The 15,788-nt window shown below is 41.3% G+C and overlaps 1 protein-coding gene across 10 annotated transcripts in view; it reads right to left on the bottom strand.

Moving 5' to 3' along the window:
* SPIDR (scaffold protein involved in DNA repair) overlaps nucleotides 1–15,788 on the bottom strand; it is a 508,026-nt gene that overhangs the window by 351,813 nt on the left and 140,425 nt on the right. For 9 of the 10 annotated variants that reach the window (XM_030795010.1, XM_030795009.1, XM_030795014.1 and 6 more), the window contains 2 exons: nucleotides 12,723–12,973; nucleotides 1,491–1,591 (listed from right to left, as the gene is read on the bottom strand). In XM_030795010.1, coding sequence (XP_030650870.1) covers nucleotides 1,491–1,591; nucleotides 12,723–12,973 — 352 coding nt within the window. Of the gene's footprint in view, nucleotides 1–1,490; nucleotides 1,592–12,722; nucleotides 12,974–14,320; nucleotides 14,395–15,788 lie in introns of those variants that run through there. The other variant, XM_030795019.1, reaches the window with a different exon arrangement.

The following is a 15,788-nucleotide window of genomic DNA, read 5'->3' as shown; positions in this document are numbered from 1 at the left end:
CACACAGGAAAAAACCACCAAATCAGCACTGTTTAGGAAGAGAGGAGGCTTTTCTAGACATGTGCAATCTCTTCAATATCAAGCAATTTGTTGAAAAACAAGAGTTTTCAGTCATTAGACCTTGGAGGAATAAACTCATTTCTTGGAATAATTTCTGAGACCTATATGGCACCTGAAAAAAAAAGTCAGTTTTCAGAGTACAAGTCCTTGACATCCATGATTAAGTTTATTCCCAAGTATTTTGTTCTTTTTCTTTTCATTTTTTTTGAGACGGAGTCTCACTCTGTTGCCAGGCTGGAGTGCAGTGGCACGATCTTGGCTCACTGAAGACTCCGCCTCCTGGGTTCGAGTGATTCTCTTGCCTTAGCCTCCCGTGTAGCTGGGACTACAGGCGTGCACCACCAAGCCCAGCTAATTTTTATATTTTTAGTAGAGATGGGGTTTCACCATGTTGGCCAGGATGGTCTCGATCTCTTGACCTCATGATCTGCCTGCCTCGGCCTCCTAAAGTGCTGGGATTACAGGCATGAGCCATCGTGCCCGGTCCTGAATTTCATTCTTTTTGATGTTACTGTAAATGAGACTGCTTTCTTAATTTCCAATAGAAAAGAAAATATCTCATTGTTAATATACAGAAATTTCATTGTTAATATACGGAAATGCAATTGATTTTTGTATGTTGATTTTTTATCCTGCTACTATGCTGAATTCATTTATTAGTTCTAACTTTTTTTTTGGCAGGGGCAGGATGTCTTACAGGGTTTTCTAGATATAAGATCATGTCATCTGCAAACGGAGACAACTTTACCTCTTGCTTTCCAATTTGGATATCTTTTGTCTCTTTTTCTTGACTAACAGTGCTCTGGCTACAGAAGCAGAGACTACAATGGTGGCTGCCAATAGAAAGGTATTCGTCAAAGGGTACAAAGTTTTGATGATGTAAGATAAACCAGTCCTAGAGATCTGCAGTACAGTATTGTGCCTATAGTTAACATACTGCATTGTATTCTTAAAATTTTGCTAAGAGGAGCTGGGCACAGTGGAACAAGCCTGTGGTCTTAGCCAGTTGGGAGGCTGAAGTGAGAGGATTTGCTTAAGCCCAAGAGTTTGAGGCTACATGATTATGTCACTACACTCCAGCCTGGGCAACAGTGAGACCCTGTCTCTAAATAATGAAATAAAATAAAATAAATTTTGCTAAGAGGGTAGAGTGCTCTTAACGATAAGAATAGAACAAAACTTTTGGAGGTCAAGGGTAGATTTATAGCACAGATTGTGGTGATGTTTTCATAAGAGTATACTTATTTTTAAACTCATCAAGTTAAATATATTTACTATATATGGTTTTTATATGTTAAAATTAGAATGTTGGAAATTTTTTTAAAAAGTCATGAAAATATTAACAATCAACTTCATATATTTTAATGTAAGAATTCTTTTAACTAAAATATTTTTTTATACATTGTCTCAGGTGCCCGCACAAGCCTTACCTGAAAGTGTCTTTTGGTAAGAAATACATTGATGTCTCCACAAAGAAATAGAAGATCTCTCTCGATTCTGCAGTCCATTTAGTCTTTCTGCTAGTCCACCTCTGTTTAATGAATTATAATTTATTAAGTTTAGTTAAAAGGAAAACTTCAGAATCACTGGAACATTTATATTGTATACCCCCCAACCAGAGACAAACAGATAAAACATGCAAAATTTTAAGTATATTTGTTACCACATTATCTTCCCAGAGGCCATATCCTCGTTTTTTTTGTTTTCTTAGAAGCTTGGTTTTCTGATTCTTAGAAATATGGGCTAATATTATATCCAAAAAACATCATATCCTTGGAAATATGACAGCTAAATATCAGCTTACCTCTTTTTCTATTCTTTCTTAGTTCACTTATTCAATCCTAAAACAAGTACTGCTTACTTACCACCTGCTATATGCTGGCACCTAGCACTTCGTTAGGTACCAGGGACACAAGGACAGCTGAGTGCTGCCATGGAGGTGGGAAAGCTCCCAATGAGCTCAGCACATAGGAGGAAACAAAGAAATGTAAAGTGGGCTCAGAGTTCCAGTCAAGAATAACCTTGCCAACTGTTGACAGAACACTCAAATAAGAGCACTTGGGTATGGGTCCCTTATTTGGACTCCAGAGATATTTGAGTATCAATCACAAACACACAGCAAGGATACCAATGTTATAAAAAAGAAAACTTCCATGTACAGGGAAAGACAATTTATAACGATAGACATGCAGGCACTGCAGAAGAGCATTAACCTATCAATGAACACATATACTTACTGAGATATATTTATGCTTATAAATATATAGGTGTATGTAAATTATAAATATAAGTAAATAAATACATACATATGTAGAGAGAAAGAGAAGTTATCAACTACTAACATAACTATAATTTCAAGAAAAATCAAGATCAGTTGTTAATTACCACTATAGCTACATGCTATATAGGGTATCAATGTATTATCTCATACGTTTATTATCTTATTACCAACTCATTAATCGTTTCACTACATTATCTTTATTCAAATAATATCCCTTTGAGGTTAAAAGAACAGATATCAATACCCACTGCACAGATGATAAAACCAGAATTTAGAGAAAGATTAAGAAACTTCTCCAACATTACGTAACTAACCAGATGAGGAACTAGCTGTTAAAACCAGAATGGACTTAGTGCAGCACGTGGCATTTAGTAAACCTTCAAAAAATGCCCATGACTGGTGTAACTGTTTTTGTTGTTTTTTACTTGCAGCCTATATACAGCTCTGTCCATTATGATGGAAATATTTTAATAAATATATAATTGCTAGTATTAATACCTATAGAAAAACCTAGTATGTTTTCCTATAGGTTACTATTTCTGAATGTACTTGTGTGTAGCACATGTAACAGAGAAAGTTAAAACCTCTTATGCTCAGAAATATGCCATAGCACCTCTACATGTCAACCTCTACTGCCTATTAAGCCCTTCCTCATATCATTCTGTTTATATGAAGTAACTCGTTTATGCTTCCCCTTTACACAATACTGTGAAGTAGGTACTATTATTATTCCACTTTATAGAGAGATGACAAACTGAGGCACCAAGATGTTAAACATCTGTCCAAGGTGAAATGTCTAATGAGTGGTGTAGCTGGATCCACGCCTAGGCAGTCTAGTTCCAGAGTTCAAACTCTTAGTCTTGATAATATACCTAGCACCTCTTAAACAGTATTACTTAAAATGATATGCATAGTAAATACAAGAAGCAAACGCTGTATTCTTTGCCCAATTATCTAGATAATTATTTGCCAAATGTTGCTTTTCAATGCTGTGACCTTACAGGGAAAAAAAAAAAAAAGGCAAAATGAACTCTGAAAATACTATCTGGTTAAAGTCAAGCCTAGAACCTTGTAAGAAAACTGTGGGGATTACAGGACGAAAGGTAAGAGCAACAGTAAACATATGCACAGGAGCTCTCTACACACAGCAGTATCTGGAGCCCTCAGAAAAAATCTGCATCTCACCTGAGTTTGGCCTTTAGGGCCTGTACTGCAAGGAATTCTGGTCACATGCACTTGAACTTAAGAACTTGAGCTTACGAAACAACATGTCCTCTAATCAACAATCCTATTTCTAGTGAAAACATATCTCATGTAAAAAAATTAAATCATACCAAAAGTTCAGGAAGGCCCTGCCATCTATATCCAAATTAACTCTTTTGAACATAGCCAGATAAGTTATTTATAAAGGCCAAACTCCGATGGAATAAAAATATGATGAATTCACTGAGCAAGTTAAGATATCCTAATTATCTTTTCTATAAACAGACTGGTAACCTATCTCAAAAGATGACTGGTATCAATTTGACATTGGTAAACATTTCTATAAAAACAATATGGAGAAGTAAAGAAGGATAAAGATTCAAGAATATTCCAACTGATTTCCAGTCAAAATATTTTTAATAAGCTATACAACCAGGTAAAGAATAAACAATTAAAATGACTGTAAATACAGTATTTTAAAATTTTGGTTTTTTTTTTATTATAGTTTAAGTTCTGGAATACACGTGCACAATGTGCAGGTTTGTTACATATATATACATGTCCCATGTTGGTGTGCTGCACCTGTTAACTAGTCATCTACATTAGGTATTTCTCCTAATGCTATCCCTCTACCATCCCCCCACTACATGACAGACCCCAGTGTGTGATGTTCCCCTTCCTGCGTCCAAGTGTTCTCACTGTTCAACTCCCACCTATAAGTGAGAACATGCGGTGTCTGGTTCTCTGTCCCTGCGATAGTTTCCTCAGAATGATGGTTTCCAGCTTCATCCATGTCCCTACAAAGGACATGAACTTATCCTTTCTCATGGCGGCATGGCACTCCATGGTGTATATGTGCCACATTTTCTTAATCCAGTCTATCACTGAAGGACATCTGGGCTGATTCCAAGTCTTTGCTATTGTGAATAGTGCCACAGTAAACATACGTGTGCATGTGTCTTTATAGCAGCATGATTTATAATCCTTTGGGTATATACCCAGTAATGGGATGGCTGGGTCAAATGGTATTTCTAGTTCTAGATCCTTGAGGAATCGCCACACTGACTTCCACAATGGTTGAACCAGTTCACAGACCCACCAACCGTGTAAAAGTGTTCCTATTTCTCCACATCCTCTCCAGCACCTGTTGTTTCCTGACTTTTTAATGATTGCCATTCTAACTGGTGTGAGATGGTATCTCATTGTGGTTTTGATTTGCATTTCTCTGATGGCCAGTGACAATGAGCATTTTTTCATGTGTCTGTTGGCTGCATAAATGTATTCCCTTGAGAACTGTCTGTTCATATCCCTTGCCCACTTTTTGATTGGGTTGTTTGATTCTTTCTTGTAAATTTGTTTAAGTTCTTTACAGATTCTGGGTATTAGCCCTTTGTCAGATGGGTAGACTGCAAAAATGTTCTCCCACTCTGTAGGTTGCCTGTTCACTCTGATGGTAGTTCCTTTTGCTGTGCAGAAGCTCTTTAGTTTAATTAGATCCCATTTGTCAATTTTGCCTTTTGTTGCCATTGCTTTTGGTGTTGCCCTTGCCTATGGCCTGAATGGTATTGCCTAGGTTTCCTTCTCGGTTTTTATGATTTAGGTTTAACATTTAAGTCTTTAATCCGTCTTGAATTAATTTTTGTATAAGGTGTAAGGAAGGGATCCGGTTTCAGCTTTCTACATATGGCTAGCTAGTTTTCCCAGCACCATTTATGAAATAGGGAATCCTTTCCCCATTCTTTCTGTCAGGTTTGTCAAGGATTAGATGGTTGTAGATGTGTGGTATTATTGCCGAGGGCTCTGTTCTGTTCCACTGGTCTATATCTCTGTTTTGGTACCAGCACCATGCTGCTTTGCTTACTGCAGCTTTGTAGTAGAGTTTGAAGTCAGGTAGCGTGATGCCTCCAGCTTTGTTCTTTTGGCTTAGGATTGACTTGGCAATGTGGATTGTTTTTTGGTTCCATATGAACTTTAAAGTATTTTTTTCCAATTCTGTGAAGAAAGCCATTGGTAGCTTGATGGGGATGGCATTGAATCTATAAATTACCTTGGGCAGTATGGCCATTTTCACAATATTGGTTCTTCCTATCCATGAGCATGAAATGTTCTTCCATTTATTTGTTTCCTCTTTTATTTCGCTGTTCAGTGGTTTACAGTTCTCCTTGAAGAAGTCCTTCATATCCCTTGTAAGTTGGATTCCTAGGTATTTCATTCTCTTTGAAGCAATTGTGAATGAGAGTTCACTCATGATTTGGCTCTCTGTTTGTCTGTGATTGGTGTACAAGAATGCTTGTGATTTTTGTACATTGATTTTGTATCCTGAGACTTTGCTGAAATTGCTTATCAGCTTAAGGAGATTTTGGGCTGAGATGATGGGGTTTTCTAAGTATACAATCATGTCACCTGCAAACAAGGACAATTTGACTTCCTCTTTTCCTAATTGAACACCCTTTATTTCTTTATCCTGCCTGACTGCCCTGGCCAGAACTTCCAACATTATGTTGAATAGGAGTGATGAGAGAGATGGCATCTCTGTCTTGTGCCAATTTTCAAAGGGAATGCTTCCAGTTTTTGCCCATTCAGTATGATATTGGCTGTGGGTTTGTCATAAATAACTCTTATTATTTTGAGATATGTCCCATCAATACCTAATTTATTGAAAGTTTTTAGCATGACGCATTGTTGAATTTTGTCGAAGGCCTTTTCTGCATCTATTGAGATGTTCATGTGGTTTTTGTGTTTTGTTCTGTTTATATAATGGATTACGTTTACTGATTTGCGTATGTTGAACCACCCTTGCATCCCAGAGATGAAGCCAACTTGATTGTGGTGGATAAGCTTTTACATGTGCTGCTGGATTAGGTTTGCCAGTATTTCATTGAGGATTTTTGCATTGATGTTCATCAGAGATATTGGTCTAAAATTCTCTTTTTTTGTTGTGCCTCTGCCAGGCTTTGGTATCAGGATGATGCTGGCCTCATAAAATGAATTAGGGAGGATTCCTCTTTTTCTATTGATTGGAATAGTTTCAGAAGGAATGGTACCAGCTCCTCTTTGTACTTCTGTTAGAATTCGGCTGTGAATCCGTCTGGTCCTGGACTGTTTTTGGTTGGTAGGCTATTAATTATTGCCTCATTTTCAGAATCTGTTATTGGTCTATTCAGGGATTCAACTTCTTCCTGGTTTAGTCTGGTGAGGGTGTATGTGTGCAGGAATTTAACCATTTCTTCTAGATTTTCTATTTTATTTGCATAGAGGTGTTTATAGTATTCTCTGATGGTAGTTTGTGTTTCTGTGGGATCGGTGGTGATATCCCCTTTATCAGTTTTTATTGTGTCTATTTGATTCTTCTCTCTTATTAGTCTTGCTAGCAGCCTATCAATTTTGTTGATCTTTCCAAAAAACCAGCTCCTGGATTCACTGATTTTTTGCAGGGTTTTTTGCCTCTATTTCCTTCAGTTCTGCTCTGACCTTATTTATTTCTTGCTTTCTGCTCGCTTTTGAATGTGTTGGCTCTTGCTTCTCTAGTTCTGTTAATTGTGATGCTAAGGTGTCAATTTTAGAAGTTTCCTGCTTTCTCTTGTGGGCATTTAGTGCTATAAATTTCCCTCTACACACTGCTTTAAATGTGTCCCAGAGATACTGGTACTGGGACACCAGTACCATTTGATTGCACTGTGGTCTGAGAGACAGTTTGTTATAATTTCTGTTCTTTTACATTTGCTGAGGAATGCTTTACTTCCAACTATGTGGTGAATTTTGGAATAAGTGTGATGTGGTGCTGAGAAGAATGTATATTCTCTTGATTTGTGGTGGACAGTTCTGTAGATGTCTATTAGGTCCGCTAGGTGCAGAGCTGAGTTCAATTCCTGGATATCCTTGTTAACTTTCTGTCTCATTCATCTGTCTAATGTTGACAGTGAGGTGTTAAAGTCTCCCATTATTATTGTGTGGGAGTCTAAGTCTCTTTGTAGGTCTCTAAGGACTTGCTTTATGAATCTGGGTGCTCTTGTATTGGGTGCACATATATTTAGGATAGTTAGCTCTTCTTGTTGAATTGACCCCTTTACCATTATGCAATGGCTTTGTCTCTTTTGATTTGTTGGTTTAAAGTCTGTTTTATCAGAGACTAGGATTGCAACCCCTGCTTTTTATTTGTTTTCCATTTGCTTGGTAGATCTTCCTGCATCCCTTTATTTTGAGCCTATGTGTGTCTCTGCACATGAGACGGGTTTCCTGAATACAGTACACTGATGGGTCTTGACTCTTTATCCAGTTTGCTAGTCTCTGTCTTTTAATTGGAGCACTTGGCCCATTTACATTTAAGGTTTATATTGTTATGTGTGAATCTGATCCTGTCATTATGATGTTAGCTGGTTATTTTGCTCATTAGTTGATGCAATTTCTTCCTAGCCTCAATGGTCTTTACAATTTGGCATGTTTTTGCAGTGGCTGGTACCGGTTGTTCCTTTCCATGTTTAGTGCTTCCTTCAGGAGCTCTTTTAGGGCAGGCCTGGTGGTGACAAAATCTCTCAGCGTTTGCTTGTCCGTAAAGGATTTTATTTCTCCTTCACTCATGAAGCTTAGTTTGGCTGGATATGAAATTCTGGGTTGAAAATTCTTTTCTTCAAGAATGTTGAATATTGGCCCCCACTCTATTCTGGCTTCTAGAGTGTCTGCCGAGAGATCCTCTGTTAGTCTGATGGGCTTCCCTTTGTGGGTAACCCGACCTTTCTCTCTGGCTGCCCTTAACGTTTCTTCCTCCATTTCAACCTTTGTGAATCTGACAATTATGTGTCTTGGAGTTGCTCTTCTCGAGGAGTGTCTTTGTGGCATTCTCTGTATTTACTGAATTTGAATGTTGGCCTGCCTCACTAGGTGGGGGAAGTTCTCCTGGATAATATCCTGAAGAGTGTTTTCCAATTTGGTTCCATTCTCCCTGTCACTTTCAGGTACACCCATCAGACGTAGATTTTGTCTTTTCATGATATAATAAATACTGTGAAAGACAACTTGACCATCAAACTGGGGAGATAGATATAGCTTTATTATTACCAACACACTTAAATATCTAACAATTTTGCATTGATGTTTGTTACTCATGCTTTGAATAGTTCCATGAATTAAAAAAAAAAAAAAAAAGAAAGAAAGAAAGAAAGAAAAAGAAATCCCAAGAGACTGAGTGACATTTCCCGCAGGGCAAACCAGAGAGAGAAGGGCCAGTGTGCTCCATCCTTCAAATGCCAACTACCTCTCTCAATCCTTGCTACCTGGCCTTTATCAGGTAAAAAAGTTCTTTTTAATCACCACAAACCACCATCCCTTCACCAAAGGCAGACAAGGCAGTCACAGGCCTTTCTAGTCAGCTCAGTAAAACAGGAAGTCTTCCAGTTTGAAGGCCTGAGACTAACAACTCTAAGCACATCAATCTCATTTTTAGTATTTAAGTATAATAACTTCAAAACAGACATCCTCATTCAGTTGTTCCTAGAAATCACAAGAAGAAAATGATCAATTACATGTTGTTTGAGCAGCTCCAGCCACTTCTATGAATGTCCCCTCCACCTTCTGTTGAGGACTGCCTGACAGTGACCTTAAACAGCACTGTGTTGTCTCCCCTACCCTCTCACCGGGCCTGAAAGGCCAGGAAGGATGGCCTTGCTTTTCACTGCAGCTACAAGACCATCTGGTACCCTCCCTTACACTCTAGCTCCAACCCAGCCTGCCCAATGCCAGGGCAGGCACCTGGCACTGACCTGCCACCCTTAGAGGCCTTATCTCCTGGGTTCTGGCCACCATTCTTGCTGATGTCAGTGCCTGCCCAGCTCCAAGATGGTGTCCTCCACCTGCCTCAGCCACTCTAATCTTGGAGTCCCAAACTGCCTCCCTCCAGTGGCTCAACTCTGGGCGCCTGTCATCATTACTGCCCCAGCTCATCACCTCTAGTAGCGTGACTCTGTAAGTGTTTGACCAACCTTTCCCCAGTCCTCAATCAGTGAGTTCTACCCCAACTCACCATACTCCACATCTTGCATGTTCTCATTCTCACCTTACCCAGCTTAGGCTTCACGGGTCATTATTATAGCTACTCTCGGAACTCCTGTCAACCCCTTTTAGTGTGCCCCTGGACCATCCTTGTGCTTTGCCCACATGGGCAGCCCAAGGGTCGAATCCACACTGGCTGATCGGTCTCAAACTCAGTCCATGACCACGACTCCCCAACGGGGCCTGATCCTGTCAGACAGCCCTGGAGCCCTTCTCCAGTTCATTTGTCCCCACTACATGCCCGTGTCACAGATTCTCCTCCTCAGACCTCTGCAACTCCCTCCTCATCCTCCCTGTCAGCTGATGAAGGACTGCGCTATTTTACTGGAATAGAATTGATCAGAAAGAACTAGTTCCTAAGCCAGATACATGTGCCTGTAACAGCAGGGACTCCGCCTTCCCAGCTGTCCGTGGATGGCCTGTCTGCTCCTCACCAGGTCCATCCCGGCACCTGCGTGGGCTCTGCCTGCCCTGGCCATGGGTGCACACTCTGAACTCCTGACAAGGTCACCCCCGTTTGTGCCTCCCTTCACCACGGCAGAGACAACTCCATCAGTTGTCCCCTCCCTCCCCTGCCTCAGTATTTTCCCCTTTTCTCCTGGGCTTTCCTATCAACACACAAACATGATGAAATTTCTACCACCTTTAAAATCAGAAACCTTGACCCTCACATTCACTTTCAACTAACACACTTTGATCTGCTCCCCTTACAGCAAAACTTCTCCAGAGTTCCATCATGCTGTCTTCAGTTTCTCTCTTTCCATTCTCTCGAGTCCATGGCAGTCTGCTTTGCCTGGTCACACCGCTGAGACGGCTGCACACCCTGCCCTTCACCGTGGAATCACAGAGGTCAGCCCTGGCAGCATCTGTCACAGTGGGTCACCCTCTCTCCTCACTTGCCTCAGCACACCATGCTCCCTTCGCTTTGGCTCCTCCCTCAGCAGTCTCTCCCTCCACACCCCAACTTTGGCAGAGCACCCAGGACTCAGGCCTTGGACAGGCTCTCCTCTCGCCCAGCACTGGATCTCCTGTGACCCGACCTAGCTATGCTTCAAAAGATCTGGACACTGAAGTCTACGCATTCACATCTCCAACACCAGGCCTGCCCGTGGACTGCAGACTCATAGTCCCACTAAGATGTATAATGTCTAACTGAAAATGGCCAAAAGCCTCATGATTGTCAACCAAAGATACAAAACCAAAAGCACCTGCTCCACTGCACACTCCATTCTTCCAGCTGCTCAATGAGGCACCTCCTCAGGGCTTCCCTGAGTCTGTTTCAAACTGAAATGTCCTCCCCCACCTCTGGACCCTTCTCTGTCCCCCTTTTCTGCTTTTTCTCCATAAAATTTCTCTCTCTGAGTTGACATCTATTTTACTTCTTGGCTCCTTATTACCCTTCCCTCGACACAAGTGGGGCTCCATTCACCTTTGCTCTCTGTTATAAGCAACCATTCCACTTTGCTTGCTCCTGTGCATGAACAGTGCTTGGCAAGTGGTAGGCCCTCAGCAGGGCTGGGGACATGACTTTCTGTAATTGCATGGCATCACCTTCACCAACAAAGACATGCTAATTCCTTTAATGGGCTTCCCTTCCTTTCTTCCCAGAGACTATTATAAACCACCTTCTATTACAAATTACATTCTATTACTATTACAAATTACATTCTTTTTTGAGGCCACAACTTCCTCACTTTGGGCATAAGGCCTTCTGTCTCATGGTGAGTAGGCACAAATGGATCTCTGTGCCCTGGCCATCCCACTAGACTTGGCCACATCCTCAAGCTCTTTCCTCCACTGGTGTCCTCAAGCCGGGGCTCTCCTCTCCACCTTCCTTCCCTACCTCTTCTCCAGGATGCTGATAGAGCCATGGTGCAAACTCTGTTTATTCAGACCCCCACTGTTTTCGAAATCTGTCTCGCCTATTCCCTGCACCCTCTCTAGAGGCTGGATCCTTTCAAGGTGACTGGCAATCCCGAAGAGAGTTATCGAAGCCCTCCTACCTGGTCCCCAGTTCCCACATAAGAGCCATGACCCTGTCCTCACTTCTTGAACCTTGTGCTACTTCAGCCACAGACCCTGGGCTCCCCTCAGTGCACGCCAGGTCATGATGTGACAATATCATCCGTGGATCCAACACCTACGCTCTTCATGATCACATTTACTCTTTCTACTGAAACTCCTTTGCCTTGAAATGCTCTACTACTTTTGCTTTTGTGGCAATGCTTCCTACAGGTTCTCTTTACTTTCTTTTTTTTGTTGTTGTTTTTTGAGACGGAGTCTTGCCCTGTTGCCCAGGCTGGAGTGCAATGGCACGATCTCAGCTCACTGCAACCTCCACCTCCTGGATTCAAGCAATTCTCCTGCCTCAGCGTCCCGCACAGCTGGGATTACAGGTGTGCGCCTCCACGCCCAGCTAATTTTTGTATTTTTAGCAGAGACGGGGTTTCACCATGTTGGCCAGGCTGGTCTTGAACTCCTGACCTCGTGATCCACCCGCCTCGGCTTCCCAAAGTGCTGGGATTACAGGCGTGAGCCACCGCACCCGGCCCCTCTTTCTTACTTTCATTGAGTCTTTGCTTGGCATTGTTTGGTCAAACAACAAAGAGCACTTTGTATTACACAGGGCTGGGGAAGGTCCCTACAGGCTCCTTCACGTTATCTTTCCTGCTTTGCTCACCATGGCCACGGGCCAGCCCCTAAATGACACTGTAGTTCATGGCACACCAGATACGTCTTGTCTGTGGGTTCTGCTCTCTCATACTTTTTCGCACTTGCAAGTGTTGCCCTCTCTCCCATAAAAGTAATCTGACACGATCTATACATACTTCCATTTCCCTTTTTACATTATAAGTTACTCAAGAACAGAACAATTATACACTTGTCTCCACAGCATCTAGAACACTGACTCTCAATAACATTTGATAACCCAAATAAATCTCCATTAAGAAAGGCAGTCACATCCGCGGGGCATGAGTAAAGCCATGACCCTCAACTTGGATGAACGTTCCATTGATCAGCTCCAGAATTTAGGACTTCGTATACAAGTATCTTAAAATTAACATTTTAGATATTTGGGTTTTTAAAGAAAGAGAAAAATTTAAAAAGAGTATTTAAAAGGGTATAATTTAACCTTAAAAGCTTCTTCTTTGCTGAATTTTCTGGAGTCCTGGGAAACTTAGCTGTGGGTTTCTGAGGTGTATGCAAAATGGTCTCTGTTGATTTTGTCCTTGGAACTATCAGTCTCTCCATAATCTGTCTTGCATCCGATGCAAACTGCACGTGGTGTTTGTGAGGGGATTCTGAATCAATGAGTAGGACATTTTCCAAGTCATCTTCTTTTTCACTATCTGATGAATACTCTAAAATTTCTACAGAACTTCGCTGAAAAAAAATTAAAAGAAAGGCATATTTTTAAATACAAAGCATACTTTATTCAAGTCCACATTTATATACCTCTATCATTCCATTCCCTTACAGTTATAGTTCTTGAAGGACCTTTTTGAATACAGTATCTGCAGCTTAAACTTCTGTTCTGACAAAATCCAAAAGTAACAAAGATAAGAAGAGGTTAAATCAACTGTAAGCCGGACTTTATCTCACAGAACCCACAAAAATAAGTACAAATACTTCAATCTTCTTTCAGAAAACTACAAGACAGTACCACACATAGAGGAAATCTCCAAAACTGAACTAGTAACACTCATCTGAAAGGCTGATGATCGTCACTACAATCTGACAGCTACTGGAAAGAAAGTATTTCTTGGATTTTGAAATTTAACACGAAGCTAAATTCTCTCTTCAGGTATAAATCATTTAATTTGCCAAAAGAAGTCCCCAAGGGTAAAGATAAAGACTTGACTCTCTCCATACAATTATATAATTATTTTCCAGAGACTAGTTTGAAATTGCAAATATCAACAGGAACTATTTAAGAATATGAGTCATTGTCTCCTTTTCCTAACATTTCCTAAAATGTTTCTTTCTCCAACTCAGATTTCTAAACTTTCAAAATAATAATTTTTTGAAAACTGTATAATATTAAAACAAGAATTCATATCGTATGGCCAATAAAAAAGAAAAAACATTATATGGCTAATTCTGGCGGGAAGAATCAAAACCTTCTCTGATGTTTTCTGTCTTTGCCAAGACACATGCCAAATTTAAAGCACAATAGGATTTTATTTTCCTATCACTTGATTGTATAGGTCAATCCCATGTTATTCTGTGTCAGCAACAATTCATCCTTCAATATCCTAACTTCCAGTGCACCAAAAGTCCCATCTAATTCACTACCTAAATATTGGGGGCGGCACTAGGATTTACATCATTAGCTAATCTACATACAACAAATGGCCTTTTTTCTGAGGATTATATGGTTAAATTCTTTTTTCTTTTTTCTTTGAGACGGAGTCTCACTCTGTCACCCAGGCTGGAGTGCAGTGGCATGATCTCGGCTCATTGCTACCTCTGCTTCTCGGGTTCAAGTGATTCTCCTGCCTCAGCCTCCCAAGTAGCTGGGATTACAGGTGCCCAGCACAATGCCCGGCTAATTTTTGTATATTTAGTAGAGACAGGGTTTCACCATGTTGGCCAGGCTAGTCTCGAACTCCTGACCTCAAGTGATCCACCCATCTCAGCCTCCCAAAGTGCTGGGATAACAGGCATGAACCACCAATCCCAGCTAAATTCCTTTTAAGAGTCAAAAAAAGGAACCATTCATCTCCATACCTCGTCAAAAAAACTGCTTGGGAAGTCACCTTCTATCAGGCGCACTGAAAATGAGAAAAAGTAAATGTCTAAATTTCTAAAATAAATGCAGAGCTTAGTTCTACTGTCCTCACCATTTTAGTTTTGTGCCTAACTCACTCCAGGTCCCTGTTAACCCATTAGTAACCACTGGGGCACAGGTCTGCCTCACAAGTGAGATTGTGAATAAACAATCAAATTTGGCCACCAAGAGATCCAGAGCAGTTCAGAATGAAAACGAAGCTCTCTAACACTAAAACCCTTTACACATTACTTAAGAACTCCATATTTAATTAACTTCATCTTTTCTGTTATGACATCTCTTAAGTACCATAAAATTTTGCCCTTTGTCCTACAGCACCGTCTCTCAACCCTGGCACTCTTGCCATTTGGGACTGGACCATGAGGTGGGCCGATGTGTGTGCAATGGGGTGCTTGGCAGCACCCTGGCCTCTCCCCGCTAGATGACAGGAGCACTGCCCCACCAGTCAGGACAATCAAAAAGGTCTCTAGAGGTTGCCAAATGTCCCCTGGGGGCAAAATCACCTCCAGTTGAGAACCACTATCCTAGAAATAAGTCAACAAATAACCAACCACAAGGCGGCTTGGGCTGGGGATTCACATGCAACCGTGAAGAGGATTCATGCTGCTTGTGAGGATGGGGAAGGCCAGACCCAGATAGTTATAAAACACTGGTAGGAATGCTGCCATGGAGGTACTGCTTGGGCTCCAAGGAGAACACATAAGAAGGGCAACAAAGCCAGGAGGGACACAGGGAAAGAGAAGAGTTCAGTGTCAGAAAAGGTCTGTTTCTGGCTGGGTGGGTGTAATCCCAGCACTTTGGAAGGCTAAGGCAGGCAGATCACTTGAGGCCAGGAGTTTGAAAGCGGCCTGGCCAACATGGCGAAACCCTGTCTCTACTAAAAATACAAAAATTAGCCGGGTGTGGTGGCGCACACCTGTAATCCCAGCTATTGGGGAAGCTGAGGCAGGAGAATGACTTGAGACCCTGGGAGGTGGAGGCTGCAGTGAGCTAAGATCACGCCACTGCACTCCAGTCTGGGCGACGGAGTGAGATGAAAGGAAGGGATGGGAGGGGAGGGGAGGGGAGGAGAGGACGAAGGACGGAACGATGGAAGGAAGGAAGGAAGGAAGGGAAAGGGAAAGGGAAAGGGAGAGAGAGAAAGAGAAAGAAAGGATGGAAGGGAAGGGAGGGGAAGGGGAAGGGAAGGAAAAGAAAAGAAAGACAGAAAGAAAGAGAACAAAAGAATGAAAGGAAAGGAAAGGAAAAAGAAAAGAGAAAAGAAAAGAAAAAAAAAAAAAAGAAAAAAAAAGAGGTTTGCTTCCTAGAATCTGGCACCTGAAGTTCAATGCTAAGTGTGGATTAATTAGGCAGAGAGAGGAGGGAAGGACATTCCAGGGAGAAGAAAGAAGAGGACCAAGATTGACA

Source organism: Nomascus leucogenys, chromosome 16, assembly GCF_006542625.1.
Source record: "Nomascus leucogenys isolate Asia chromosome 16, Asia_NLE_v1, whole genome shotgun sequence".
NCBI classification, from domain to species: Eukaryota; Metazoa; Chordata; class Mammalia; order Primates; family Hylobatidae; genus Nomascus; species Nomascus leucogenys.
The sequence above is the reverse complement of the archived record's forward strand: the minus strand, read 5'-3'. Positions and strand labels throughout refer to the sequence as shown.